This window comes from Rhinopithecus roxellana, chromosome 8, assembly GCF_007565055.1.
Source record: "Rhinopithecus roxellana isolate Shanxi Qingling chromosome 8, ASM756505v1, whole genome shotgun sequence".
NCBI classification, from domain to species: Eukaryota; Metazoa; Chordata; class Mammalia; order Primates; family Cercopithecidae; genus Rhinopithecus; species Rhinopithecus roxellana.
In genome coordinates this window covers 8228921-8256733 of record NC_044556.1, presented here as the reverse complement: position 1 = coordinate 8256733, position 27813 = coordinate 8228921, and the positions used below count along the sequence as shown (strand labels likewise).

The window sequence follows — 27813 nt, the reverse complement described above, 5'->3', positions numbered from 1 at the left end:
CTGCACCCCAGCCTGGGCGACAAAGCAAGACTCCGTCTCAAAAAAAAAAAAAAAAAAAAAAAAAAAAAAAAAAAAATAATAATAATAATAATAATAATAAAATAAAAATAAAGTAAAATGGGAGGTGCCAGGAGCTGGGGAAGAGGGTGGGTGTGAGTGTTTCATGGGGACAGAGTTTCAGTTTGGTTAAGATGAGAAAGTTCTGGAGATGGTTGGTGGTGATGGTCGCATAGCCACGTGAAAGTATTTAATACCACTGAACTCTACATTTAGACATGGTTACAATAGTGAATTTTATGCTATGTGTATTTTACCACACTTAAAAAAAAAATCGGATTTCCTAGTTGCACTAACCACATTCAGAAGCCACAGGGGAGAAGTGGCTACTGTGTTGGACGGCCCAGATAGAGAACATTTCCGTCATCGCAGAAAGTTCGACCGGACGGTGCTGCTCACATATGGATGTATAGCTTCTGGGGCCACTTCTGTTCCCTGAGTTTGGCTGGTGGGATCCACTGTGCTGAGAATCATAGTCTGGGGATTTGGGGTGAAGAATACTCCTCAACTTTTTTTCTTTTTGTGTTTTGTTTCGTTTTTTTTTGTTTTTGTCTCCCTCTGTCACCAAGGCTGGAGTGCAGTGGCATGATCTCGGCTCCCTGCAACCTCCACCTGCCAGGTTCAAGTGATTCTCCTGCCTCAGCCTCCTGAGTAGCTGGGATTACAGTTGCCCGCCACCATACCTGGTTAATTGTTTGTATTTTCAGTAGAGACGGGGTTTCACCATGTTGGCCAGGCTGGTCTCGAACTCCTGACCTCAGGTGATCTGCCCACCTTGGCCTCCCAAAGTGCTAGGATTACAGGCATGAGCCACCACACGCAGCCTTTATTTTTTTTTTTTCTTTTTTTATGGAATTTTGCTCTTGTCGCCCAGACTGGAGTGGAATGGCACGATCTTGGCTCAGTGCAACCTCCACCTCCCGGATTCAAGTGATTCTCGTACCTCAGCCTCCTGAGCAGCTGGGATTACAGGCGTGCACCACCACACCCGGCTAATTTTTGTATTTTTAGTAGAGACAGGGTTTCACCATGTTGGCCAGGCTCGTCTCAAACTCCTGACCTCAGGTGATCCACCCACCTCGAGCTCCCAAAGTACTGGGATTACAGGCATGAGCCATGGCACCCAGACACTTTTGCATGTTTAAGTAATTAAAATGTCTCCTCCATTAGACCTTGTGCTTGCTCCCAAAGGCAGGGTCTGCAGCTACTTTTTCCCCATAGTGGTTACAGTATCTAGATTAGTGCAAGCAAATGTCTGTTGAAGCAATCAGTGGTTTGGGGGCAAGTTACTTAACCTCTCCATGCCTCAGTTTCCCCATTTGTAAAACAAAAAAATTAAGGAGATAGCAGTGTGTCTACTTCACATGTGGGGTGCAGTAGCATGCTGGAGTTGGCTTGCTAGAGCCAGTGGTCAAATTTTCAGGTGATTCGTGAGCCATTTGTTAGACATAGATATTCATAAAAGCTACATAAACCTACAGTTAAACAAATGACATTAAAAACCGAAGTTTTTAAATTAACAAAGGCATTTAAAAGTAACAAATACTCAAAACTCACCACCTCCTAATAGTATACAATGTTTACCTATTATCTGTGCTGTTGAGGTTATTTACTACTTTTGTGTCAATAGTAGATACATTTTGTATATACTTATAAATACTATTTAAAGGAATGCTACTATGTATCTCTTGCCATGCCAGCTGTATGTTTAGTAACTTCATGTTGGTAGCCTGAAATCCACCACTGGTAGGAATATTTACACCATGGAAATTGGCAAATGCTATATAAATTTGGGACCTCCTGTCCCCCTCCCTCAGGCAGTTGTTAAACATTGACAAGCACACCAATGGTTTGGAGGCTTAAACCAGTTAATAGATGTGTCTGGCATGTGGGTAATGATGGAGAAATGCTGCTTTTATTGTTAGTATTTGGTTGGCTCTCACTGTCTAATCCAGAATTGCTGCATACGCAGACAGGAATTGGACAAAGCCATTGACCAGCTGTTTTATTTATTCATTTATTTTCTTCCCTCTCTCTCTCCAGTTTGCCCAACCATCTGTAAGTCACACGGCTGCACTGCCGAAGGCCTCTGTTGCCACAGCGAGTGCCTGGGCAACTGTTCTGAGCCCGACGACCCCACCAAGTGCGTGGCCTGCCGCAACTTCTACCTGGACGGCAGGTGTGTGGAGACCTGCCCGCCCCCGTACTACCACTTCCAGGACTGGCGCTGTGTGAACTTCAGCTTCTGCCAGGACCTGCACCACAAATGCAAGAACTCGCGGAGGCAGGGCTGCCACCAGTACGTCATTCATAACAACAAGTGCATCCCTGAGTGTCCCTCCGGGTACACGATGAATTCCAGCAAGTGAGTTCTGGATGTGGGTCCGGGGGGCAGCTGAGAGGAGAAGGAACGTGGGGTTGGTTGTGACAATGCCTCCTGTTAAAACTGTGTGCACACTCAGGGTTAATTGGCTATGAGTGAGGTCTCTGCTCTCAGATGCTACTTTTGCACCATGTTTTGGTCCTGGGCTTGGGAGCAGGAGTTGACTACCTTTTTCTCTAAAGGGCCAGATAGTATATACTTCTGGTATTGTGCCCACCATTCTTTCTTTTTTTTTTTTTTTTTTTTGAGATGGAGTCTTGTTCTGCTGCCCAAGCTGGAGTGCAGTGGAACGAACCCGGCTCACTGCAACCTCTGCCTCCTGGGTTCAAGCGATTTTCCTGCCTCAGCCTCCTAAGCAGGTGGGACTGCAGGTGCCTGCCATCATGCCTGGCTAATTTTTTTTTTTTTTTTTTTTTCTTTTCGAGACACAGTCTTGCTCTGTCACCCAGGCTGGAGTGCAGTGGTGCGATCTCGGCTCACTGCAAGCTCCACCTCCCGGGTTCACACCATTCTCCTGCTTCAGCCTCGCAAGTAGCTGGGACTACAGGCGCCTGTCACCACACCTGGCTAATTTTTTGTATTTTTAGTAGAGACGGGGTTTCACCATGTTAGCCAGGATGGTCTCGATCTCCTGACCTCATGATCCGCCCATCTCGGCCTCCCAAAGTGCTGGGATTACAGGCGTGAGCTACTGTGCCTGGCCAATTTTTGTATTTTTAATAGAGACAGGGTTTCGCCATGTTGGTCAGGCTGGTCTCAAATGCCCAACCTCAGGTGGTCCACCTGCCTCGGCCTCTCAAAGTGCGGAGATTGCAGGTGTGAGCCACCGCGCCGTCTGGCACTGTGGACCCCAGTTCTAAGCTTTCTGTGCTTGACTTCAGAACGAGAAAATATAATAAGACAGAGTCCCTGGATTTCCCTAAAATCCTCCACGTGGCCTGTCCTCACTGATGTAGCTTCATCATTGTCACATCAAGGATATACCAAGGTCTTTTGTGTCTTCCCTGGCCTGTAGCCTGGTAGTGTGCCAAGATTAGCCCAGAACATACTGTCTCCAGGCGGAAGAGACTCACTTCTGCATTATTCTCAGGGCTTTGCTGTTCTCTGCAGGACAGTATCATCAAACCATTTCCTGCCGTTTGGGTGAGAAATAGCTGGGTTTTCTCTCTTTGGCAGTGAGTCAGATTTCCTACGCACATCACAGACTTTCTGTTCGCGCTGTTAGCTTCTTCCATGAGCTATTTTGGGGCCGTAACTGAGTTGCAAAAATCTGTTTCCTGGTTTTTGTTTTGAGGTTTTATGTTTTGTTTTAAAAACACACACACGCACACACCACAAAACAACACAAAAGCAAATCAGAAACAGACACATGTCAAGAGGCCTTGAGCTGACCTGCTTATGTAAAGTATCTTCCTCTTCAGACTTGAGAATTAGCCAAGCGAGAGGGTTGTGGTGGGAAATTTTATTTCCCTGGGTGGAGAGGGCGGGAAGGAAAACAAACTGTAATTTCAGTTCTTGTGACTCTTTCTTTGAGTGTTTGTGAAACCTGTAAGTACAATATGTTTTGTTTTGCTTGTTGTTGATAAAAACCTACCAACAAAACCTTTTGGCTTTATTGACCAAAAGGGTCTATAAATCACCTTTGCATACCAGACTTTTTTTTTTATTTTTTTTTTTGGCCAGTATATTCCCAGGATTGAGGAAATGACCATATTCCTTCTGATTCTTTTCTTTCTTTTTAAAATCGCATTTGAAATTAAAAAAAAAAAAAAAATGGGTTAATATCTCCTGGCAAGACATTTGTTTAAAAGACATTGGCCTTAAATAAAAGGCATTTTTGCCTCACCTTAACTACGGCCTGAGAAATATAGCAACCTCCTTTGATTTTCTCACTGATGATGTAGGAGATGCTAAAACAAAAACTCTGAGAAACTGACAGCACATCTTTGGCATCGGAGACCATTCCTGAATGGAAGAAAACAAAGGAGAGGATGGTGCATTGTCGCAGTATTTTATTGCGTAGGTTTAAAAAAATTAATATTTTTTTTGGTGAAGCTTTTAATTAATTAATTTATTTATTTATTTATTTTGAGACAGAGCCTCACTCTGTCACCCAGGCTGGAGTGCAGTGGCGTGATCTCGGCTCACTGCAACCTCTGCCTCCTGGGTTCAAGCAATTCTCCTGCCTCAGCCTCCCAAGTAGCTGGGATTACAGGTGTGAGCCAACAAGCCCGGCCAATGTTTTTTGTTAGTGCTTTTGTATTTTTGAGATGGAGTTTCATTCTTGTTGCCCAGACTGGAGTGCAATGGTGCGATCTCGGCTCACTGCAACCTCAGCCTCCCGGGTTCAAGTGATTCTCCTCCCTCAGCCTCTGAGTAGCTGGGATTACAGACATCTGTCACCATGCCCAGTTAAATTTTTTCTTGTATTTTTAGTAGAGACAGGGTTTCACCATGTTGGCCAGGCTGGTCTCGAACTCCTGACCTCAAGTGATCCACCCGCTTCGGCCTCCCAAAGTTCTGGGATTACAGGTGTGAGCAACCATACCTGGCCTGAAGCTTTTCTTTTTATCTTATGAAAGACTTTATAGTACTGTGGCATTTTCGAATGTGGTTTGTTATCAAATAGGGCCAGATGTTTTCTTCCATTCTGGCGGCTTATCTGGGAAAGAGTTCTTGATGTTTTCAGAGCAGAGTTCTGGGAACTCATGTGGATTTGTTAAAAGGTCTCAGCCAGGCGCAGCGGCTCATGCCTGTAATCCCAACACTTTGGGAGGCCGAAGTGGATGGATCACCTGAGGACAGGAGTTTGAGATCAGCCTGGCCACCATGGTGAAACCCCATCTTTACTTAAAACACACAAAAAATAAAAAAATAAAAAATTAGCTGGGCGTGGTGGTGCATACCTGTTATTCCAGCTCCTCGGGAGGCTGTGGCATGAGAATTGCTTGAACCCAGGAGGCGGAGGTTGCAGTGAGTTGAGATCACACCATTGCACTTCAGCCTGGGTGACAAGAGTGAAACTGCATCTCCAAAAAAAAAAAAAAGATCTCACCATCTACTGTCATTCCAAAGTACCTGCTGGGATGTAATAGCGCAGTGCTGCTTCCTGAGATGAGGAGGACCAGATATTTGTGATGGATAAATTTTCAATGAGTATGGGACATCCATTGGGAAGAGGAGAATGACCTAAAACCCTTGACTCTTCTTGGCCTCTCTCAGTTCTTCCTGTTAAGCTGAGGTCTCAGATTTGTCTACAACTCCATCTACTTCACCATCATGTCTGACCCAGTCCCCTTGAACAATCTCTTTGCTCCTGCTTCCATTCTAGTGACACTGGTTAAAAGTGGCCACCTGGGCCGGGGGTGGTGGCTCACGCCTGTAACCCCAGCACTTTGGGAAGCCGAGGTGGGTGGATCACCTGAGAGGAGTTTGAGACCAGCCTGACCAACATGGTGAAAACCCATCTCTACTGAAAATACAAAAATTAGCCAGGCAGTTGGCCAGGTGCGGTGGCTCAAGCCTGTAATCCCAGCACTTTGGGAGGCCAGACGGGCGGATCACAAGGTCAGGAGATCGAGACCATCCTGGCTAACACGGTGAAACCCCCGTCTCTACTAAAAAATACAAAAAACTAGCCGGGCGAGGTGGCCGGCGCCTGTAGTCCCAGTTGTTCGGGAGGCTGAGGCAGGAGAATGGCGTAAACCCGGGAGGCGGAGCTTGCAGTGAACTGAGATCCTGTCTCAGTTCAGAGTCTCCTGTCTTAGCCTCACGAGTAGCTGGGATTACAGGCGCCTGCCACCATGCCTGGCTAATGTTTTTTTTTTTTTTTTTTTTTTTTTTTTTTTTTTGCGACAGAGTCTCTCTCTGTTGCCCAGGCTGGAGTGCAGTGGCACCCACATGGCTCACTGTGGTCTCAACCCCCTGGGCTCAAGAGATCCTCCTGCCACAGCCTCCTGAGTAGCTGGGACTATAGGCACATACCACCACACCTGGCTAAAAAAAAATTTTGTAGTGATAGGGGTCTTGCTCTATTCCCCAGGCTCATCTTGAACTTCTGGGCTTAAGCGAGCCTCCGACCTTGGCTTCCCAAAGTGCTGAGATTACAGGGCCTGAGCCACTGCACCTAACCAGCTTATAAGCTTTGGGAGTGTATCAGCTAGCTCTTGCTGTGTAACAAAACCATCTCAGTGCTTAGTGGCTTAAAACACTCCTTTAGGAGCTCTGATGATTTTATGTGTTGACCGAAGGTTTGTCTGGCCTGGGCCTGTTTAGCTATGGCTGATGGTTTAGGAGAGAGCCTCTTGTGTCTTAGATGGTCAGCAGGGGTCTCTCTCCATAAGTCTCTCACTCCAGTAGTCAGGAAGGACAGACCTCAGCGTTCAAGTGCTTTTCAAGCCTCAGCTTGTATCACGTTTGCAAATATCCCATTGGCCAAAGGAAGCCATATGGCCAAACCCAGATTCAACAGGTGGGAACACAGACTCCACTTCTTGGTGGGAGAGGCTGCAAAGAACTCGTGGTCATTTATAATTTCCCACTGGGAAAGCATATTATTGGCTTTGTTCACTCATGTATACTGGCAGCTGAGAACAGGGGTTGGCCAAGGGCCAGATAGTAAATATTTTCAGCTCTCAGGGCCATATGGTCTCTGTTGGAGCGACTTAACTCTGCCTTTGCAGTGTGAAAGCGGGGTTAGATGATATACTAACCAATAAATGTGGCCATATTCCAATAGGATATTATTTGCAAAAACAGGTGGCCAACTGGATTTGGCTTCCAAGCCACTGTTTGCCAACTCCAGGCTTAGAGCATTGCCTGCCACATAATAAGAATAGAGGCAATAAAAGAAGTCAAACATTCGGTCACTGTTTTGTCTCTGCCTCAGCTGTTCTGCCACTACCTGGGTGTACTGCAGCACTGTTCTGACACCATCCTCCTCCAAAGTTAGCATCAGACTCTACAAGTTTAAGCCTCAGCCTTTCATGACAATTCCCTTACTTCAGACACTGGCAGCATCTTGGGGATTCCCCCGGCCACCCACACTTCTGATTAACTGGCTCTAAATTGGGGGAGTCCCACAAACTCTTTGGGTTTGATAATTTACTCGAAGGAACTCACAGAACTAAAATAAACCTGGCCAGGTGTGGTGGCTCATGCCTGTAATCCCAGCACTTTGGGAGGCTAAGGTGGGAGGCTCACTTGAGCTCAGAGGTTTGAGACCAGCCTGGACAACATAGCAAGACCTCATCTCTACAAAAATTTAAAAACATTAGCCAGGTGTGGGGTTGCATGCCTGTAGTCCCAGCTACTTGGGGGGCTTAAGCAGGAGGATTGCTTGAGCCCAGGAGTTTGAGGCTGCAGTGAGCTGAGATTGTGCCAGTGCACTCCAGCCTGGGTGGCAGAGCAAGATCTTGTCTCAAATTTTAAAACCCTGCTATACAGTTATAGTTTTATTATAAAGCATACACATAGGGCAAGATCTGGGAGAGTTCTAGACACAGAATTTCCATGTTCCCTCCCTGTGGCAACAGCATATATCACCCTCTTGACATACTGACGTGTCCACCAGCTGGGAAGTACTACTGAGCTTTGGTGTCCAGAGTTTCTGTTTGTTTGTTTTGAGATGGAGTCTCACTCTGTCACCCAGGCTGGAGTGCAGTGGCACAATCTTAGCTCACTGCAATCTCCACATCCCAGGTTCAAGCGATTCTCCTGCCTCAGCCTCCCAAGTAGCTGGGACTACAGGCGTGCACCACCATGCATGGCTAATTTTTGTATTTTTAGTAAAGACGGGGTTTCACCATGTTTCACAGGCGGGTCTTGAACTCCTGACCTTGCGATTCACCTGCCTCAGCCTCCCAAAGAGCTAGGATTACAGGCGTGAGGCACTACACCTGGCCCCAGTGTCCAGAGTTTTAATTGGAGTCTCCTTCCTTTTGTGTGATCGATGGAAATCATTGGCCATGTGATTAAACACTGCCATTTCCAGCCCTCTCCTCTCCCTGGAGGTCAGGTGACTAAAAGCCCCAACCCTCCAATCACAAGGTTGGTCTTTCTGGTGACCGCCCCCCACCCTAATGTTATCTAGGCCCCCACCATAAGTCACCCCCAACATTCCTAACCCTCCTAACAAAAGCATTCCTATGACTCAGAAAATTCCAAGGGTTTTTGAAGCTCTATGCCAAGAACCGGGATGAAGACCAGATACATTCTTTATGATACTACAGTCACAAAAATCATTCTGAAGAGTTGAATACACAGGGGTGTGAGAACAACGGCAGCAGCAACAATGATGCCACCAATAACAAGTGACTCTTGTAGCAATAGATAAAATTATGTTCTGTGTGCGAAGTGCTTTTGTGGTATGCATCATTGAGTTCCTCATCGCAAGCTGTGGCATTAGTGTTGTTATTTTCAGATGAACACACGGAGACTGTAACAGTTGGGAATCTTGTGGTTTCATGCACCAGAACTCCAACTCAAATTGGCTTAACTGGCCTGGCATAATGGGTTACACCTGTAATCCTAGCCCTTTGGGAGGCCGAGGCGCGTGGATCACCTGAGGTCAGGAGTTCGAGACCAGCCTGACTAGCATGGAGAAACCCCATCTCTACTAAAAAAAATTAAAAAATAAAAATACAAAATTAGATGGGCATGGTGGTGCAGGCCTGTAATCCCAGTTACTCAGGAGGCTGAGGCAGGAGAATCGTTTGAACCCGGGAGGCGGAGGTTGCAGTGAGCCGAGGTTGTACCAGTGCACTCCAGCCTAAGCAATAAGAGCGAGACTCCATCAGAAAAAAAACAAAAAACGAAAAACAAAAAAAAACTTGACTTAACCAAGATTAAAGGAGTTTGTTAGTGCCCATAACCAAAAAGTTCAGGGAGTTGCTTCAGGCATAGCTGTATCAAGAAGCTTAAGTGATGTACCTGATCAGTCTCTTCCATCTTTATTTTGCTCTTTGTTGGTTTTCTTTTCAGGCAGCTTCTCCCTCACCCTTCACCCCATGCTAGCAAGATGGCAAAACCCTTAGATACTCCAGAAGGAAGACAATTTCCCCTTCCTGCATGTTCTAGCAGAACCCTCACTGCATTGACTTAAGTCCTGTACCCATCTCTGAGCCGCCACGGGAATAGAAGGTGGTGCTCAGCTTGTCTTGGATCTTGTGTCCATCCTGGATCTAGAAAGGCTTTGGAAGCCAAGAGCTGATCTCAGAGACCGCGTGTTGGGGGAGGACTGGCTCCCAAAGGACTCCTGGAGGCTGTGAGTTTGATAGCATCAGGCTGCAGTTTGGCAAAACCAAAGGTTGCCCAAGTCGTTTGCTGTTAAACATGGAGTCATGTTACAGCCATACTTGCATCAAATCCCACACAGAACAGCAAATGTCCTGTCTCCTTGGAGTAGCAAGTTGAGTTCTGCCACGTTGAGGTAACAGTGTCAGTTCTACCACATCAGGCCCATCAGCTCAAGGTAATGAATGGCACATTCTCATTACCACATGCATTCGTCCATTTCTGCACTGCTATAAATAAAAACCTGGAGCGGGGCATCGTGGCTCACGCCTATAATCCCAGCACTTTGGGAGGCCGAGGTAGGTGGATCATCTGAGGTTGGGAGTTCAAGACCAGCCTGACCAACACGGAGAAACCCCATCTCTACTAAAAACACAAAATTAGCTGGGTGCAGTGGCTCACACCTGTAATCCCAGCACTTGGGGAGGCCGAGGTGGGTGGATCATCTGAGGTCAGGAGTTCAAGATGACCCTGACCAACATGGAGAAACCCCGTCTCTACTAAAAATACAAAATTAGCTGGGCGTGGTGGTGTGCGTCTGTAATCCCAGCTACTTGGGAGGCTGAGGCAGGAGAATCGCTTGAACCCAGGAGGTGTAGGTTATGGTGAGCTGAGATGGCGTCATTGCACTCCAGCCTGGGCAACAAGAGCAAAACTCAGTCTCATAGGGGAAAAAAAAAAAAAAAAGAGAAAGAAATACCTGGAACTGGGTAATTTATAAAGAAAAGAGATTTAATTGGCTCATGGCCCTGCAGGCTGTACAGGAAGCATAGCGGCTTCTGCTTCTGGGGAGGCCTTAGGAAACTTACAATCATGGGGGAAAGTGAAGGGGAGGCAGGCACATCTTACACGACTGGAGGAACAGAGAAAGGAGGAAGGTGCTACTTTTTTTTTTTTTTTTTTTTTTGAGACAGAGTCTTACTCTGTCACCCAGACTGGAGTAAAGTGGCACGATCATGGCTCACTGCAGCCACCGCCTCCTGGGTTCAAGTGATTCTCCTGCCTCAGCCTCCTGAGTAGTTGGGATTGCAGGTGGGCACCACTACACCTGGCTAATTTTTGTATTTTTAGTAGAGACAAGGTTTCACCATGTTGGCCAGGCTCCCAAAGTGCTGGGATTACAGGCGTGAGCCACTGCGCCTGGCCTGGAGGACATTTTTAATTGCCACAACTTATGGGAGGGATGCTACTGGCATCTCGTGAGTGGAGCCTAGGGATGCTGCCTAATATCGTCCAATGCACAGGATACCACCCCCACCACTGCAGTGGAGAGTTACTTGGCCCCAGATGTGAACAATGCTGAGGTCAGAAGACCTTGCCGTCGCATGACGGACTCATGCCATCACTTGAGACCCTGCATGGTACGCTGTCTTCCCAGGCTGATCTCGAACTCCCAGGCTCAAGCAACACTCCCTCCTTGGCCTCTCAAAGTGCAGAGATGACAGGCGGGAGCCACCACGCCTGGCTCCAGAATCTACAATTTTAACAATCAAGCAATATGCCCTATGGTAGATCGGCAGACTGTGTTTTCAGAAATATCATCTCAGGCAGAAAGGGCCAGGTGCAGTGGCTCACACCTGTAATCCCAGCACTTTGGGAGGCTGAGGCAAGTGGATCACTTGAGGTCAGGAGTTGGAGACCAGCCTGGTCAACATGGTGAAACCCCGTCTCTACTCAAAAGTACGAAAATTAGCTGGGCGTGGTTGTGGGCACCTGTAATCCCAGCTACTGTGGAGGCTGAGGCAGGAGAATCTCTTGAACCCAGGAGGCAGAGGTTGCAGTGAGCTGAGATCGCACCACTGCACTCCAGCTTGGGCAACAGAGCAAGACTCTGTCACACGCACATACAAAGAAATAGCATATCAGGCAGAAAGATGCCAGAGATGTCTGAGGGACTTTGAACACCCTTATCCCTCTCTCTCTCTGCTCTGTCTTAGCTTGCTGTGCACCCCGTGCCTGGGCCCCTGTCCCAAGGTATGCCACCTCCTAGAAGGCGAGAAGACCATCGACTCGGTGACGTCTGCCCAGGAGCTCCGAGGATGCACTGTCATCAACGGGAGTCTGATCATCAACATTCGAGGAGGCAGTGAGTGCTCTCTGGGGGGGCATCGGGGGTGCCTGCTGGGCTCCATATCCATTTTCTTCCCCGCTCACAGCTCAGAGAAACATGGAGAAACCCCATCTCTACTAAAAATGCAAAAAACTTCGCCAGGTGTGGTGGCACATACCTGTAATCCCAGCTACACAGGAGGTTGAGGCAGGAGAATTGCTTGAACTCAGCAAGTGGAGGTTGCAATGAGCTGAGATCGCACCACTGCACTCCAGCCTGGGTGACAGAGTGAGACTCCATCTCAAAAAAAAAAAAAAAAAAAAAGAAGACCAGGCGCGGTGGCTCACGCCTGTAACCCCAGCACTTTGGGAGGCTGAGGTGGGCGTATCACTTGAGGTCAGGAGTTTGAGACCAGCCAACATGGGGAAACCCCGTCTCTGCTAAAAATACAAAAATTAGCCGGGCATGGTGGCACATGCCTGTAGTCCCAGCTTCTCGGGAGGCTGAGGCAGGAGAGTCACTTGAACCTGGGAGGCAGAGGTTGCAGTGAGCTGAGATCGCAACACTGCACTCCAGCCTGGGCCATAGACCAAGACTCCATTTCAAAAAAAAAGAAAAGGAAAGAAAAGAAATACCATGTCAGGCAAAAAGGCATTCCTTTGCCTATTTCTTTAGTAAACATGTATTGAATACTCACAGTGAGTAAGGTCAAGTCCTTATCCTGCTGGATTTTTGCACATAAGTAAATCAACAGATATTTTAAGTTCAGGTGGTGGCCTGTGCTGTGAAGGGAAGTGCAGCAGGGTAATAGGTGGAATGGAAATGGGCAGCTTTTCCCTATAAAGGGCTCTGTCATGAATATATTCAGCCCTACAGGCCGGGCAATGTCTGTCATAACCACTCAGCTCTACTATTGTAATATGAATACAGCCATAGACCCATGTCAGCTAGTGGGCATGGCTTTGTTCCAATAAAACTTTATTTTACAAAACAGATGGAATTTGGCCAGTGGGCTGTCATTGGTCAACCTCTGAAATAGAGAATAAAAGGGATTGTTTTTTTTTTTTTTTTTTTTTTTTTGTAGTTTTAGTAGAGACAGGGTTTCACCATGTTGGCCAGGCTGGTCTTGAACTCCTGACCTCAAGTGATCCACCTGCCTCACCCTCCCAAGGTGCTGGGATTACAGGCATGAGCCACCAGCACCTAGCCTGGGGTTGCTATTTTAGAGAAGTCTCTGGTGTGGGAAAAGAGGGTTTGAGATGATGGTGGAACAAGCCAAGCAGATATATGGTGGAAATAATATTCTGAGCAACAGAGGCAGCCAGTGCCAAGGTCCTGGGGCAGAAGTATGCTTGACCCATTTAAGGAATGCTAAGAACTACAGATTGTGTTCTAAGCATGATGAGGTTTTGTTTGTTTGTTTGTTTGTTTGTTTTGTTTTGTTTTTTGTTTTTTTTGAGACAGAGTTTCGCTCTTGTTGCCCAGGCTGGAGTGCAATGGTGCGATCTCGGCTCACCACAACCTCCGCCTCCCGGGTTCAAGCAGTTCTCCTGCCTCAGCCTCCCGAGTAACTGGGATTACAGGCATGTGCCACCACACTTGGCTAATTTTTTTTTTGTATTTTTAGTAGAGACGGGGTTTCTCCATGTTGGTCAGGCTGGTCTCGAACTCTTGACCTCAGGTGATCCGCCCACCTCGGCCTCCCAAAGTGCTGGGATTACAGATGTGAGCCACCGCGCCTGGCCAGCATGATGAGTTTTAAGCTGGGTGTGTCCAATCATTTACAGCCTGAGGGTTATCTTCTCACCGTGGAGAATCATGAGAAGATTGAAATATTTCTATAGAAACCCACTGAATATTCTCTCATTTCCTTAGATAATCTGGCAGCTGAGCTAGAAGCCAACCTCGGCCTCATTGAAGAAATTTCAGGGTATCTAAAAATCCGCCGATCCTACGCTCTGGTGTCACTTTCCTTCTTCCGGAAGTTACGTCTGATTCGAGGAGAGACCTTGGAAATCGGGTACGTGGGCCTGAATGCTAACTAGGAAGTTCAGGCATTAGAAAAAACTTAAGGATTTTTTTGGCCAGGCGCGGTGGCTGATGCCTGTAATCCCATCACTTTGGGAGGCTGATGCGGGTGGATCACTTGAGGCCAGGAGTTCAAGACCAGCCTGGCCAACATGGTGAAACCCCATCTCTACTAAAAGTACAAAAATTAGCCAGGTGTGGTGGTGCACACCTGTAATCCCGGCTACTTGGAAGGCTGAGGCAGGAGAATAGCTTGAACCTGGGAGACAGAGGTTGCAGTGAGCCAAGATCACACCACTGCACTCCAGCCTGGGTGACAGAGTGAGACTCGGTCCACAAAAAAAAAAAAAAGAAGAAAAGAAAAGAAGAAGAAAAACTTAAGGATTTTTTAAAAAAAACAAATAAAAGTTATGTGGCAAAACGTCCGGAGAAAAGAACTTGGAATGTGCCTAGAGGTCCATCCAGCCAAAAATTGTAAAAGCTGTTTTATAGTCATTCTTGAGAAACAAAAGTGGGAGCAGCCCAACCTTGGTGCCCATCTTCCAAGGGCACAGGCTGGAATTTTTGCTAAATAGGGCATCCGGCTGTTTGGGCTACATTGTAAGTAGAGTTTAACATGCATAAAATGGACATTTCTTCTTAGTCCCAGTTGTCCATCCTAATTTCTGGGATGGGCTCCATCTCAGTGTATTCCAATATATTCCAGCCTTCTCCTTGAGGTCCTAGAAACTCTGTTAGTAAAATAGCAGAAACTCAGACTAGCTGTGTTTCACACAGATCAAGATTGACTCATAGGCAGGAGGTCTGTGGAAGACCCAGGTTCTTTCCATCTTTGTGCTCCTCATGGTCACAAGATGGCTGCCTCAGCCCCGGCCTCACATCTGTAGAACAGACAGCCAATGGGGAAAGGGACAAAAGGACATGTTAATCAACATGAGCTGGTAAGTGATTCGAGAAGGAGGTCTAAACAATATAATTTAGACTATATTGTCTGCTGGAGTGCACTCCAGCAGACAATGTAGTCTCTGGGCAACAGAGTGAGACTCCGTCTCAATTTAAAAAACAAACAAACAAACAAAAACCTTCAGTGGCTCCTTTCTGCTTATTAAGGACGGTCACACATTCTTGGTCTTGATCTGGCATGCAGTATACTAGAGGGTCTGGTCCATTGCAACTCCAGCTATTTCCTGTCACCTGCTGGCCAAAACAGGCTACTTTGCTCTTCCCTGAGCTCAGCTTGGGTGCCTCTGAGTCATCAGTATTTCCCGTTTGCAGAAATTGGTTTCTGCAAAACCTATTCCTCAGTCCATCACAGACTCACCACCCCCCTTCAAGACTGAGCTGAGCCTCCTTCCTGGCCATGAAAACTTCCTCAGCTTCCCCTGTTATCCCCATTCGACAAATATATGTTGAGTATGTGCCAAGCAAGTGGAGAGGATTAGGGATATAGCACCGAACAAGATCAACTCCAGGCATGGCCATACCATCTTGGAGCTGTAGAAGACCAGCTGTTGCATGACTAGATGTGTGTGTTATTTCCATAGGAACTACTCCTTCTATGCCTTGGACAACCAGAACCTAAGGCAGCTCTGGGATTGGAGCAAACACAACCTCACCATCACTCAGGGGAAACTCTTCTTCCACTATAACCCCAAACTCTGCTTGTCAGAAATCCACAAGATGGAAGAAGTTTCAGGAACCAAGGGGCGCCAGGAGAGAAATGACATTGCCCTGAAGACCAATGGGGACCAGGCATCCTGTAAGTCACTGGTCCCCAACCTTTTTGGCACCAGGGCCCGGTTTAGTGGAAGACGGTTCTTCCACGGATTGGTGGGGGGTGGGGATGGTTTCAGCATGATTCAAGTGCATTACATTTATGGTGCACCTTATTCCTATTATTGTTACATTGTAATGTATAATGAAAGAATTGGACAACTCACCATCAGGTAGAATCCATGGGAGCCCTGAGCTTATGTTCCTGCAACTAGATGGTCCCAGCTGGGAGTGATGGGAAGACAGTGGCAGATCATCAGGCTTTAGATTTTCATAAGGAGTGTGCAGTCTGGATCCCTCATGTGCACAGTTCACAATGGGGTTCATGCTCCTATGAGAATCTAATGCTGCCGCTGATCTGACAGGAGGCAGAGCTCAGGTGGTCATGCGAGCGATGGGGAGTGACTGTAAATACAGAGGAAGCTTCACTGGCTCGCCCACCACTCACCTCCTGCTGTACAGCCCTGTTCCTAACAGGCCATGGAGCAGTACTGGTCTGTAGCCCAGGGGCTGGGGACCCCTGCTGTAAGTGGTCCACAAACCAGATAATGTGGCTGTCCTCTCTCATCCATCACAGTGGCCCCCCGGGGGTGTTATTTCCCTCTAACAACCCATTGTGTGATAGGCTTTCTTACTGAGGGCAGACTCTGCACATTTATTAATATTATCACTATGCTTACTGCATGCAATATAGTACCTGATACAGGGTGAGGTCATACAAGCACTGAATGAATGGATGAATGAATGATGGATGAATGAATGATGGATGAATGAATGATGAATGAATGAATGGATGAATGAATGAATGGATGAATGAATGATGGATGAATGAATGATGGATGAATGAATGAATGGATGAATGAATGATGGATGAATGAATGGATGGATGAATGAATGATGAATGAATGAATGGATGAATGAATGATGGATGAATGAATGACATCTTCTTATATGTGTATCAGGCTGATGCTGAAGAGTTCAGAGTTGAGTAAAATACCTATGTCAGTCTGCATGTCCTGGGAAGTGACTGCCAAATTGAAGTTTAGGAGTGCAGAAAATGTATAGAGAGGGTAATACCCATGAAATATGAAAGAGAGGAAGAGCTTCCTTTTTTTTTTTTTTTGAGACAGAGTCTTGCTCTGTCACCCAGGCTGGAGTGCAGTGGTGCGATCTTGGCTCACTGCAACCTCCTCCTCCTGGATTCAAGTAATTCTCTCGCCTCAGCCTCCAGAGTAGCTGGGACTAGAGGCACCTGCCACTATGCCCGGCTAATTTTTTTTGTATTTTTAGTAGAGACAGGGTTTTGCCGTGTTGGCCAGGGTGGTCTTGAATCCTGACCTCATGTGATCCTCCCACCTCGGCCTCCCAAAGTGCTGGGATTACAGGTGTGAGCCACCACGCCCAGCCATGAAGAGCCTTTTGACAATAGCGTGGATCTGACCTCTGTGAACAGAGAGCAGGAAGGAAGGAGGATAGGGCTGGGAGAGCCTCAGACAGTGGTGTATCCCTGAGTCTTGTCCAAACCCAGAAAGAGCTCAAGGCCACAGTTGTCTGCAGGGAAGTTCTGCATTGCAATGGAACAGCCAGGCATCCACCAAGCTCAGTCACAGGTGGGGGTTGTCCAGGGAGAATCAGGTCTTGGCTGGAATGCTGTAGCGGGTCGTGCAGCTGCAGGCTGCCTGCTGACTGCACTTCCCTGACAGATTCTGAGCAGTGAGCTGCCAGGGGCTTCTGTGACACCTCCATGGGGAGTTAGCTACTTATGTCAAAATGTAGTGCAAGGGCCGGGCATGGTGGCTTACGCCTGTAATCCCAACCCTTTGGGAGGCCGAGGCGGGCAGATCACTCGAGGTCAGGAGTTCGAGAGCAGCCTGGCCAATGTGGTGAAACCCCATCTCTACTAAAAAAATAAACAAAAACTAGCTGGGCGTGGTGGTGGGTGCCCGTAATCCCAGCTACTTGAGAGGTTGAGGCATGAGAATTGCTTAAACCTGGTAGGCGGAGGTTATAGTGAGCAGATATCGTGCCACTGTACTCCAGCCTTGGCAACAGAGCAAGACTGTCTCAAAAAAAAAAAAAAAAAAAAAAAAAAATTACAAGAAGAGAGAATGAGGTTGGGGTGAGGTTTAGGAGAGGGTTTGCCTTCTAGGCAGAGAGAATTACTTAGATGCGTCTCTCCAATGTCTAATGGTCTGCAGGCTCTCTAAAATCACTTGGCATGGGTTTATTTGCACTGGCGTTGCACCTCCTTCCAGGTCAGTCTTAGAAGTCCATGTGTGAGACAACATTGTGTCAGGACAAACATTATCCTTGGAAATCCCTTCCTCCAATACCTGTTGGCCAGTTGTCCTCGCGCGGGCACAGATCGTCCTTATTCAGTTGAGTGTCTGGCTGAGTCAAGTCATTGGCTTACGTGAGCGTGAGCCGGCCAAGTTGCAAAACCGTTTCTTGCCTTTGAATCTCCCCCCATTCATACTCAGCCAGGCACGTGGGGAGGAGACCCTTAGGGGAAATAGCAGCCCGACCTCTCCCTTCTCACAGTCCCTCCAGGAAGTGTGGGGGTCCCAGGCTTTGGTCTGAGACTACACTGAAATAGCTTGTTTTTGCCTTTTGTTTTAACTTTTCCAGGTGAAAATGAGTTACTTAAATTTTCTTACATTCGGACATCTTTCGATAAGATCTTGCTGAGATGGGAGCCGTACTGGCCCCCCGACTTCCGAGACCTCCTGGGGTTCATGCTGTTCTACAAAGAGGCGTAAGTGGAAGAGATAGACCTTGCAGAGGCGAGGGCCGGCTGGCTCTGTGCTTGCCTCGTTTGTGCCCCAGTGTGCCCCCCTCGGGTTCCTCTCTATCTCCCTCCTCCTCCTGGAATAAATACCTTAGGTTCCTTTTTACAATCTCACCGGTCAATGGTATGCAAAGTCAATACTGTCTGCTTTTATCAAATGCCGAAAACGGAAGCAGGCAGCTTTCGTAGAAGGCCGGACTGGCCAGTTTCCTGGGGCAGTATTCCATTTTGCCTGGCCTGTGTATGTCTCATCAGACATCCTTTGTAGTCAGGAACTCAGTCTACTGAGCGGATGTTATCAAATGTATTGCTTATCTATTTTTCATTTTTTTCCCCAACTTTTTTTTTTTTTTTTGAGATGGAGTCTCGCTCTGTTGCCCAGGCTGCAGTGCAGTGGCACGATCTTGGCTTACTGCAACCTCTGCCTCCCGGGTTCAAGCAATTCTCCTGCCTCAGTCTCTTGAGTAGCTGGGATTACAGGCATGCACCATCACACCCAGCTAATTGGTGTATTTTTGGTACAGATGTGTTTTGCCATGTTGGCCAGGCTGGTCTCAAACTCCTGACCTCAGGTGATCCGCCCACCTTGGCCTCCCAAAGTGCTGGGATCACAGGCATGAGCCGCCACACCTGGCCAGTAGTAATATTAATAATAGTTCTAGCCCCCAAGATTGACCTTGTGCCTTGCTGAGAACTTATACACAGTCTAATCTTATCAATAACTTGCGAGGAAATTCCTGCTATTACTATTATTACAGATTGAGTATCCCTAATCTGAAAATCTGAAATCTGTAATGCTCCAAAATCCAAAGCTTTTTGAGGGCCGACCTGATGCTCAACGGAAAAGCTCATTGGAGCATTTCAGATTTCAGATTTTTAGATTCGAGATGCTGAACTGGTACAATGCAAATTAACTAGTAAAATGCAAATATTTCAAAACCCAAAAATATCCAAAATCCAAAACACTTCTGGTCCCAATCATTTATTTATTTATTTATTCATTTTTAGACAGAGTCTCGCTCTGTCACCCAGGCTGAAGTGCAGTGGTGCGATCTCGGTTCATTGCAACCTCTGCTCCCGAGTTCAAGCGATTCCCTTGCCTCAGCCTCCAGAGCAACTGGGATTACAGGTGCCCACCACCATGCCTTGCTAATTTTTGTATTTTTAGTAGAGATGAGGTTTCACCATGTTGGCCAGGCTGGTCTCGAACTCCTGGCCTCAAATGATCCACCCACCTCAGCCTCCCAAAGTGCTAGGATTACAGGTGTGAGCTACCATGCCTGGCCAAATCCCAAGTATTTTGAATAAGGGATGCCCAAGCTGTGTTTTTGCATTGAGATGTCAGGGTTGGCGGTTCCTTTCTCTTCGGCTGTTCCCAAGTTATTTTTTCTTGCAGCATAAGATTGTTGGGTGAGTAAGATGTGACCCTACAGGATGTAACTTCCCAGGCCTCATCTGCACGGTGCTCAATGTGACGGTCTTTTTTTTTTTTTTTTTTTTGAGATGGAGTCTCGCTCTGTCGCCCAGACTGGGTGCAGTGGCCGGATCTCAGCTCACTGCAAGCTCTGCCTCCTGGGTTTATGCCATTCTCCTGCCTCAGCCTCCAGCGTAGCTGGGACTACAGGCGCCCGCCACCCCGCCTGGCTAGTTTTTTGTATTTTTTAGTAGAGACGGGGTTTCACCGTGTTAGCCAGGATGGTCTCGATCTCCTGACCTTGTGATCCGCCCGCCTCGGCCTCCCAAAGTGCTGGGATTACAGGCTTGAGCCACCGCGCCCGGCCGTAATGTGACAGTTTTATAAAGGTAACCGCCTTCTGCTGTTTTGTCTTGAAAGCCCTTACCAGAATGTGACGGAGTTTGACGGGCAGGATGCGTGTGGTTCCAACAGTTGGACGGTGGTAGACATTGACCCGCCCCTGAGGTCCAACGACCCCAAATCACAGAACCACCCAGGATGGCTAATGCGGGGTCTCAAGCCCTGGACCCAGTATGCCATCTTTGTGAAGACCCTGGTCACCTTTTCGGATGAACGCCGGACCTACGGGGCCAAGAGTGACATCATTTATGTCCAGACAGATGCTACCAGTGAGTGTGTCTTGGGAATGTGAATTTGTCTGTGATTCAGACCTCTGGCTTTTAACAGGCTGATGCAGCGAGGTTGTATAAAATATTCCTTGATACGGTTATTGGCTTTTTTTTTTTTTTTTTTGAGACAGGGTCTTACTTTGTCACCCAGGCTGGAGTGCAGTGCAGTGGCGTGTTCATGGCTCACTGCAGCCTCAAACTCCCAGGCTCAAGCAATCCTTCTGCCTCAGCCTCCTAAGTAGAAGGAATTATCAGAGTATACCACTATGTGTGGCTATTTTTTTTTTTTTTTGAGACAAAGTCTGGCTTTGTCACCTGGACTGGAGTGCAACAGCACAATCTCGGCTCGCTGCACCCTCTGCCTCCCGGGTGCAAGTAATTCTCCCATCTCAGCCTCCTGAGTAGCTGGGACTGTAGGCATGCACCACCACAGCCAGCTAATTTGTGTATTTTTTGTGGAGATAGAACATTGCTTTGTTACCCAGGCTGGTCTTGAACCCCTGGCCTCAAGTGATCCTCCTGCCTTGGCCTCCTAAAGTCCTGGGATTAGAAGTGTGAGCCACCTCGCCCAGTCAGTTATTGGCTTTTAAAGGAACTGAGTATTGAGGTTTATGGTTTCAGACGAGGCAGTAACAACAAGCCACTTGATGGGAATATTTATATTTTTCATCCTATTATGAAAAATTTTCAAATATTCACAGCATAGAAAGAACAAACCCACAGGCAGCCGCCTCCCAGCTTCAACCTTTGGTCATTTTTGTTTCATCTCGTTGTCTTTTCCCACTTCCCACTTGTTACTTCTTTTTGTTTTTTTTGTTTTTTTTGTTTTTTGTTTTGACCTGGGGTATTTCATAGCAATTTAATTATGTTTTGTTTGTTTGTTTGAGATGGAGTCTCACTCTGTCACCCAGGCTGGAGTGCAGTGGCACCATCTGGACTCACTGCAACCTCCACCTCCCGGGTTCAAGTGATGCTCCTGCCTCAGCCTCCCAAGTCGCTGGGATTACAGGTGTGCACCCCCATACTTGGCTAATTTTTGTTTTGTTTTGTTTTTTTGAGACAGAGTCTCACTCTGTTGCCCAGGCTGGAGTGCAGTGGTGTAATCTCAGCTCACTGCAACCTCCCCATCCCGGTTCAAATGATTCTCCTGCTTCAGCCTCCCAAGTAGCTGCAACTACCAGGCGTGCCACCCATGGCCAGCTAGTTTTTTTATTTTTAGTAGAGACGGGTTTCACCATGTTGAGCAGGATGGTTTCGATCTCTTGACCTGCAATCCGCCCACCTTGGTGGTATTACAGGCATGAGCCACCATGCCAGCTTTTTTTGTTTTGTTTTGTTTTGTTTTTGAGATGGAGTTTCGCTCTTGTTGCCCAGGTTGGAGTGCAATGGTGCTATCTCAGCTCACTGCGACCTCCACCTCCTGGGTTCAAGCAATTCTCCTGCCTCAGCGTCCTGAGTAGCTGGAATTACAGGCACGCGCCACCACGCTTGGCTAATTTTGTATTATTTTTTTTTTTTGTAGAGACAAGCTTTCTCCATGTTGGTCAGGCTGGTCTCAAACTCCCGACCTCAGGTGATCTGCCCGCCTTGGCCTCCCAAAGTGCTGGGATTACAGGCGTGAGACATCACGCCCAGCCATTTTTGTATTTTTAATAGAGACAGGGCTTCACCATGTTGGCCAGGCTGCTCTGGAACTCCTGACCTCAAATGATCCGCCCACCTTGGCCTCCCAAAGTGCTGGGATTACAGGCGTGAGCCACTGGGCCCAGCCTAAGTATATTTTTGTAAAACCTAAGTGCTTCTCTTACAGCAGTAGTTCCCAAATGGGGTTAACTGCTCTTCCAGGGAACAGTTGCCAGTCAATGTCTGGAGACGTTTTTGGTTGTCACAGCTGTGGAGATGAAACCACTGGCATTTCGTGGGTGGAAGCCAGAGAGGCTGTTTCATGTCCTGCAACACACAGGATGCACCCTCCATCATGACAAAGAATTATCCAGCCCCAAAAGCCAATAGTGCTGAGGATGAGAAAGCCCGTCCTATAGGCTCAAAATCAGCTTTTTTTTTTAGACAGAGTCTCGCTCTGTTACCCAGGCTGGAGTGCAGTGGCGCAATCTCGGCTCACTGCAAGCTCCACCTCCCGGGTTCACACCATTCTCCTGCCTCAGCCTCCCAAGTAGCTGGGACTACAGGTGCCCACCACCACGCCCGGCTAAGTTTTTGTATTTTTAGTCGAGACAGGATTTCACTGTGGTCTCGATCTCCCAACCACATGATCCGCCCGCCTCGGCCTCCCAAAGTGCTGGGATTACAGGCATGAGCCACCGTGCCCGGCCCTTTTTTTTTTTTTTAACGGAGTTTCGCTCTTGTCTCCCAGGCTGGAGTTCAATGGCACGTTCTCGGCTCACTGCAACCTCCGCCTCCCGGGTTCAAGATTCTCCTGCCTCAGCCTCCCAGGAAGCTGAGATTACAGGCGCCCACCACCATGTCCAGCTAATTTTTATTTTTTTAGTAGAGACAGAGTTTCACCATGTTGGCCAGGTGTGGTCTCGAACTCCTGATCTCAGGTGATTCAGGTGATTCGGCCACCTGAAGTGCTGGGATTACAGGCATGAGCCACCGTGCCCGGCCTCAAACTCAAACTTTATAAATCACCCTATCTTCTTCAGTTAATCCTCTCTCATCCTATATCTTTTAGTGATACCAAAAGACTTACAGTTTTCAGAAACTTCTAGCTCCCAGGTGTTTGGACTCCCTCCCCACCCCCAGCTCCCTCACCCACCTGTTACTTTGGGTTTTTTGGGTTTTGTTTGGTTGGTTGGTTTTTTTTTCTTTCTTTCTTTCTTTGAGAAAGGATCTTGTTCTGTCGCCCAGGCTGGAGTGCAGTCATGCGATCACAGCTCACTGCAGCATCAGCCTCCTGAGTTCCAGCGATCCTCCCATCTCAGATCCCAACTAGCTGGGACCACAGGCGTGCTTCCTCATGCCTGGCTGATTTTTATGATTTTTAGTAGAGACAGGGTCTTGCTATGTGACCCAGGCTGGTCTCAAACTCCTGAGCTCAAGCAATCCTCCCGCCTCAGCCTCCCAAAGTGCTGGGATTACAGGTATGAGCCACTCTGTCAGCCGCCTCCATTCTTGAGGGGAAGGTTTTATAGACTGAATGCCAGGTCATCGACACCATCCAGTGGCTTCAAGTCTGCCCCATGACTGGGTTCTATTGAGGACAGATGTTAATCGGAAAAATGTGAGTTTATTTGTCTCTTCCCACTATCCTCTCTTTCCCCAGCAGCATCTGCCCATTGCCCAGAACAGAGAGAGTTTAGCTCGTAGTCAGAGAGCGTTAGTGTTTGTTGCAGAAATGGATAAATGAATGCTCACATAATCTGGGATGTGAAAGGGCTACTACTTGGTATCCCGTGCCCTGATTGGATGAGGATTCCCTGTATGTCTCCAGTTTTCTCCGATGTTAAAGAACACTGCGGCGGCCGGACATAGTGGCTCACACCTGTAATCCCAGCACTTTGGGAGGCCAAAGCAGGCGGATCACCTGAGGTCAGGAGTTCGAGACCAGCCTGGCTAACATGCCAAAACCCCACCTCTACCAAAACTACAAAAATTAGCCAGGCATGGTGGCGGGCGCCTGTAATCCCAGCTACTCAGGAGGCTGAGGCAGGAGAATGGCTTGAACCTGGGAGGTGGAGGTTGCAGTGAGCCAAGATCACGCCACTGCACTCCATCCTGGGTCACAGAGCAAAGACTCTATCTCAAACAAAACAAAACAAAACAAACAAAAAACCAAAACCAAAACCGAAACAAACAAAAACAAAACAATACAAACAAAAGAAAACAAAACAAAAAACATAACAAAAACACTGCAGCAAACATCCTTATGATGGCTCTTTTTTTTTTTTTTTTTGAGACAGAGTCTTACTCTGTCGCGAGGTTGGAGTGCAGTGGCACAATCTCGGCTCGCTGCAACCTCCACCTCCCGGGTTCAAGCCATTCTCCTGCCTCAGCCTCCCGAGTAGCTGGGACTACAGGCGCCCGCCACCACACCTGGCTAGTTTTTTTTTTTTTTTTTTTTAACTTTTAATAGACACCGAGTTTCACCATGTTGGCCAGGATGGTCTCGATCTCCTGACCTCGTGATCTGCCCACCTTGGTCGCCCAAAGTGTTGGGATGAGTGCCCTCATGATGTCTTTAGTGTGTCCCCCACATCCGCCCACCAGCTTTTTGTGCACACTCTTTCTCATGATGTACCCATTTCCTTTCTCTTTGGCAGACCCCTCCGTGCCCCTGGATCCAATCTCAGTATCTAACTCATCATCCCAGATTATTTTGAAGTGGAAACCCCCCTCTGACCCCAACGGCAACATCACCCACTACCTGGTTTTCTGGGAGAGGCAGGCGGAAGACAGTGAGCTGTTCGAGCTGGATTATTGCCTCAAAGGTGAGTGCGGGCAGCTGTGCTGGGATCGGTGGGGTTTGCCCATGTGTAACTGATACACTTTGCTTCACCTCTAGGGAAGCAGCCATCCCTTCCCGGGTCTCAGTGTCGGGAGCCACACACACACACTCCGTTCTATCTCATACGAAAACATACATACGTGTTTTTATCTATTTATTTATTTACTTTATTTATTTACTTTTTTGAGATGGAGTTTCACTCTTGTTGCCCAGGCTGGAGTGCAATGGTGCGGTCTTGGCTTATCGCAACCTCCGCCTCCCGGGTTCAAGCGATTCTCCTGCTTCAGCCTCCCAAGTAGCTGGGATTACAGGCATGCGCCACCACGCCCAGCTAATTTTGTATTTTTAGTAGAGACGGGGTTTTCTCCATGTTGGTCAGGCTGGTCTCAAACTCCTGACCTCAGGTGACTGCAGGTGATCCACCCGCCTCGGCCTCCCAAAATGCTGGGATTACAGGCGTGAGTCACCACACCTGGCCTTTTTTTTTTTTGAGACAGGGTCTTACTCTGTCACCCAGGCTGGAGTGCAGTGGCATGATCTCTGCTCACTGCAACCTCTACCTCCCAGGCTCAAGCAATCCTCCTGCCTCAGCCTCATGAGACTGGGATACCACAGTTGTCCACAGGTGTGCACCAGCGTGCCTAGGTAATTTTTTTTTTTTTGGAGACAGGGTCTCACTCTGTCACCCAGACTGGAGTGCAGTGGTACAATCTCGGCTCACTGCAACTTGCACCTCCCAGGCACAAGTGATTCTCCTGCCTCAGGCTCCTGAGTAGCTGGGACTACAGGCGCCTGCCACCACACCCGGCTAATTTTTGCATTTTTAGTAGAGATGGGGTTTTACCATGTTGGCCAGGCTGGTCTTGAACTCCTGACCTCAAATGATCCACCCGCCTTGGCCTCCCAAAGTGCTGGGATTACAGACATGAGCCACTGCGCCCAGCCCTGGCTAAGTTTTAAACTTCTTTTTGTAGAGATGGAGTCTCCTTATATTGCCCAGGCTGGTCTCAAACTCCTGGCTTCAAGCAATTCACCCGCCTCAGCCTCCCAAAGTGCTGGGATTATAGGCTTGAGCCACTATGGCTCATATATACATCTTTTTTTTTTTTTTTTTTTTTGAGACGGAGTCTCGCTGTGCGCTGTGTCTCCCAGACTGGAGTGCAGTGGCGTGATCTTGGCTCACTGCAAACTCCGTCTCCCGGGTTCACACCATTCTCCTGCCTCAGCCTCCCGAGTAGCTGGGACTACAGGCGCCTGCCACCGCGCCCGGCTAATAATTTGTGTTTGTAGTAGAGACGGGGTTTCACCGTGTTAGCCAGGATGGTCTCGATCTCCTGACCTTGTGATCCGTCCGCCTTGGCCTCCCAAAGTGCAGGGATTACAGGCGTGAACCACAGTGTCCGGCCTACATACACATTTTTAAACATCGTAACACAAGCACACACTCTGAAGATTTGTGTCAAAACCAGATTTTCCCCATGTCTTGGTACCATTTCCCTCTGCAATTTTCTCCATTTCCCTCTCCTTCATTCTCCCTATCTTCCTTGTCCTCTTCATCCCTCCTCACACTGATGGGGATGCAGCTGTGTTAACCCACACAAGGCTTCCGTGCAAAGCTAGAAACCCACTAATGGTTATTGACAAAGTCAGGGAAGGATTTTGGCCCCACTGAGATCCCTTAGTTGTAAGGATCGAAGGCAGCAAAAATCGATTATCTCATATCCCCCACCCCACACTGTCAATTAAAAATGTCCACCAGGCTTGGCGCTCATGCCTGTAATCCCAGCACACTGGGAGGCCAAGGTGGGTGGATCACTGGAGGCCAGGACTTTGAGACCAGCCTGAGCAACATAGCAAGATCCCATCTCTACAAAAATTTTTAAACAATGGTGGTGTACACCTTTAGTCCCAGTTACTCAGGAGGTCCAGGTGGGAGGATCTCTTGAGGCCAGGAGTTCGAGTCTGCAGTGAGTTGTGATTATTCTACTGCACTCCAGCCTGGGTGACAGAGCAAGACCCTGTCTCTATAAAAAAAAATATACAAAATAAAAAAATATAAATGACATTAAATGCATTCACAATGTTGTGCAATCATTTTATTTTATAAAAATTATATTTATAAATATAACTTATAAATAATTGCATAAATAATTTTTATTATAAAACTTAATGACAAATTTTTCAGTCCTAATCTTGTTTACTTAATGGACCGCCATCCATCTGAAGGAAAATGGATTAATATTTGAAGTCTCAAACTAGCATGTATACATTAGTTTAAAATTATTATTATTATTATTATTAATTATTTTTTGAGATGGAGTCTTACTCTGTCACCCAGGCTGGAGTGCAGTGGCTTGATCTCAGCTCACAGCAACCTCCACCTGCCGGGTTCAAGCGATTCTTGTGCCTCAGCTTCCTGAATAGCTGGGATTACAGGTGCTGCCACTACACCGGCTAATTTTTTTGTTTTTAGTAGAGACAGGGTTTCATCATGTTGGCCAGGGTGGTCTTGAACGCCTGACCTCAAATGATCCACCCGCCTCAGCCTCCCAAAGTGCTGGAATTACAGGCGTGAGCCACTGCGCCCGGCCCTAAAATTATTTTAACATTGGGTTTTTTAAAAACCCATCAAACTGGAGAAGGATCTGTCACTTTTTTCTTTTTCTAAGATGGGGTCTCATTCTGTTGTCCAGGCTGGAGTACAGTGGCACAATCATAGCTCACTGCAGCCTCGAACTCCTGGGCTCAAACGATCTTCCCACCTCAGCCTCCTGAGTAGCTGGACTACTCAGAACTATAGGCCTGAGACACTACACCTGGCTAATTGTTTAAAATAATTTTTTAGGCCGGACGCAGTGACTCATACCTGTAATCCCAGCACTTTGGGA

At 47.5% G+C, this 27813-nt stretch overlaps 1 protein-coding gene across 4 annotated transcripts in view; it reads left to right on the top strand.

Annotated features, from left to right (window-relative positions):
* Positions 1-27813, top strand: part of INSR (insulin receptor) — a 189748-nt gene that overhangs the window by 109888 nt on the left and 52047 nt on the right. For all 4 annotated transcript variants that reach the window (XM_030936303.1, XM_030936305.1, XM_030936304.1 and 1 more), the window contains exons 3-9: positions 2101-2422; positions 11671-11819; positions 13659-13803; positions 15356-15570; positions 18213-18339; positions 20207-20457; positions 24741-24908. In XM_030936303.1, the coding sequence (XP_030792163.1) occupies positions 2101-2422; positions 11671-11819; positions 13659-13803; positions 15356-15570; positions 18213-18339; positions 20207-20457; positions 24741-24908 (1377 nt within the window). The remainder of the gene's footprint in view (positions 1-2100; positions 2423-11670; positions 11820-13658; positions 13804-15355; positions 15571-18212; positions 18340-20206; positions 20458-24740; positions 24909-27813) is intronic.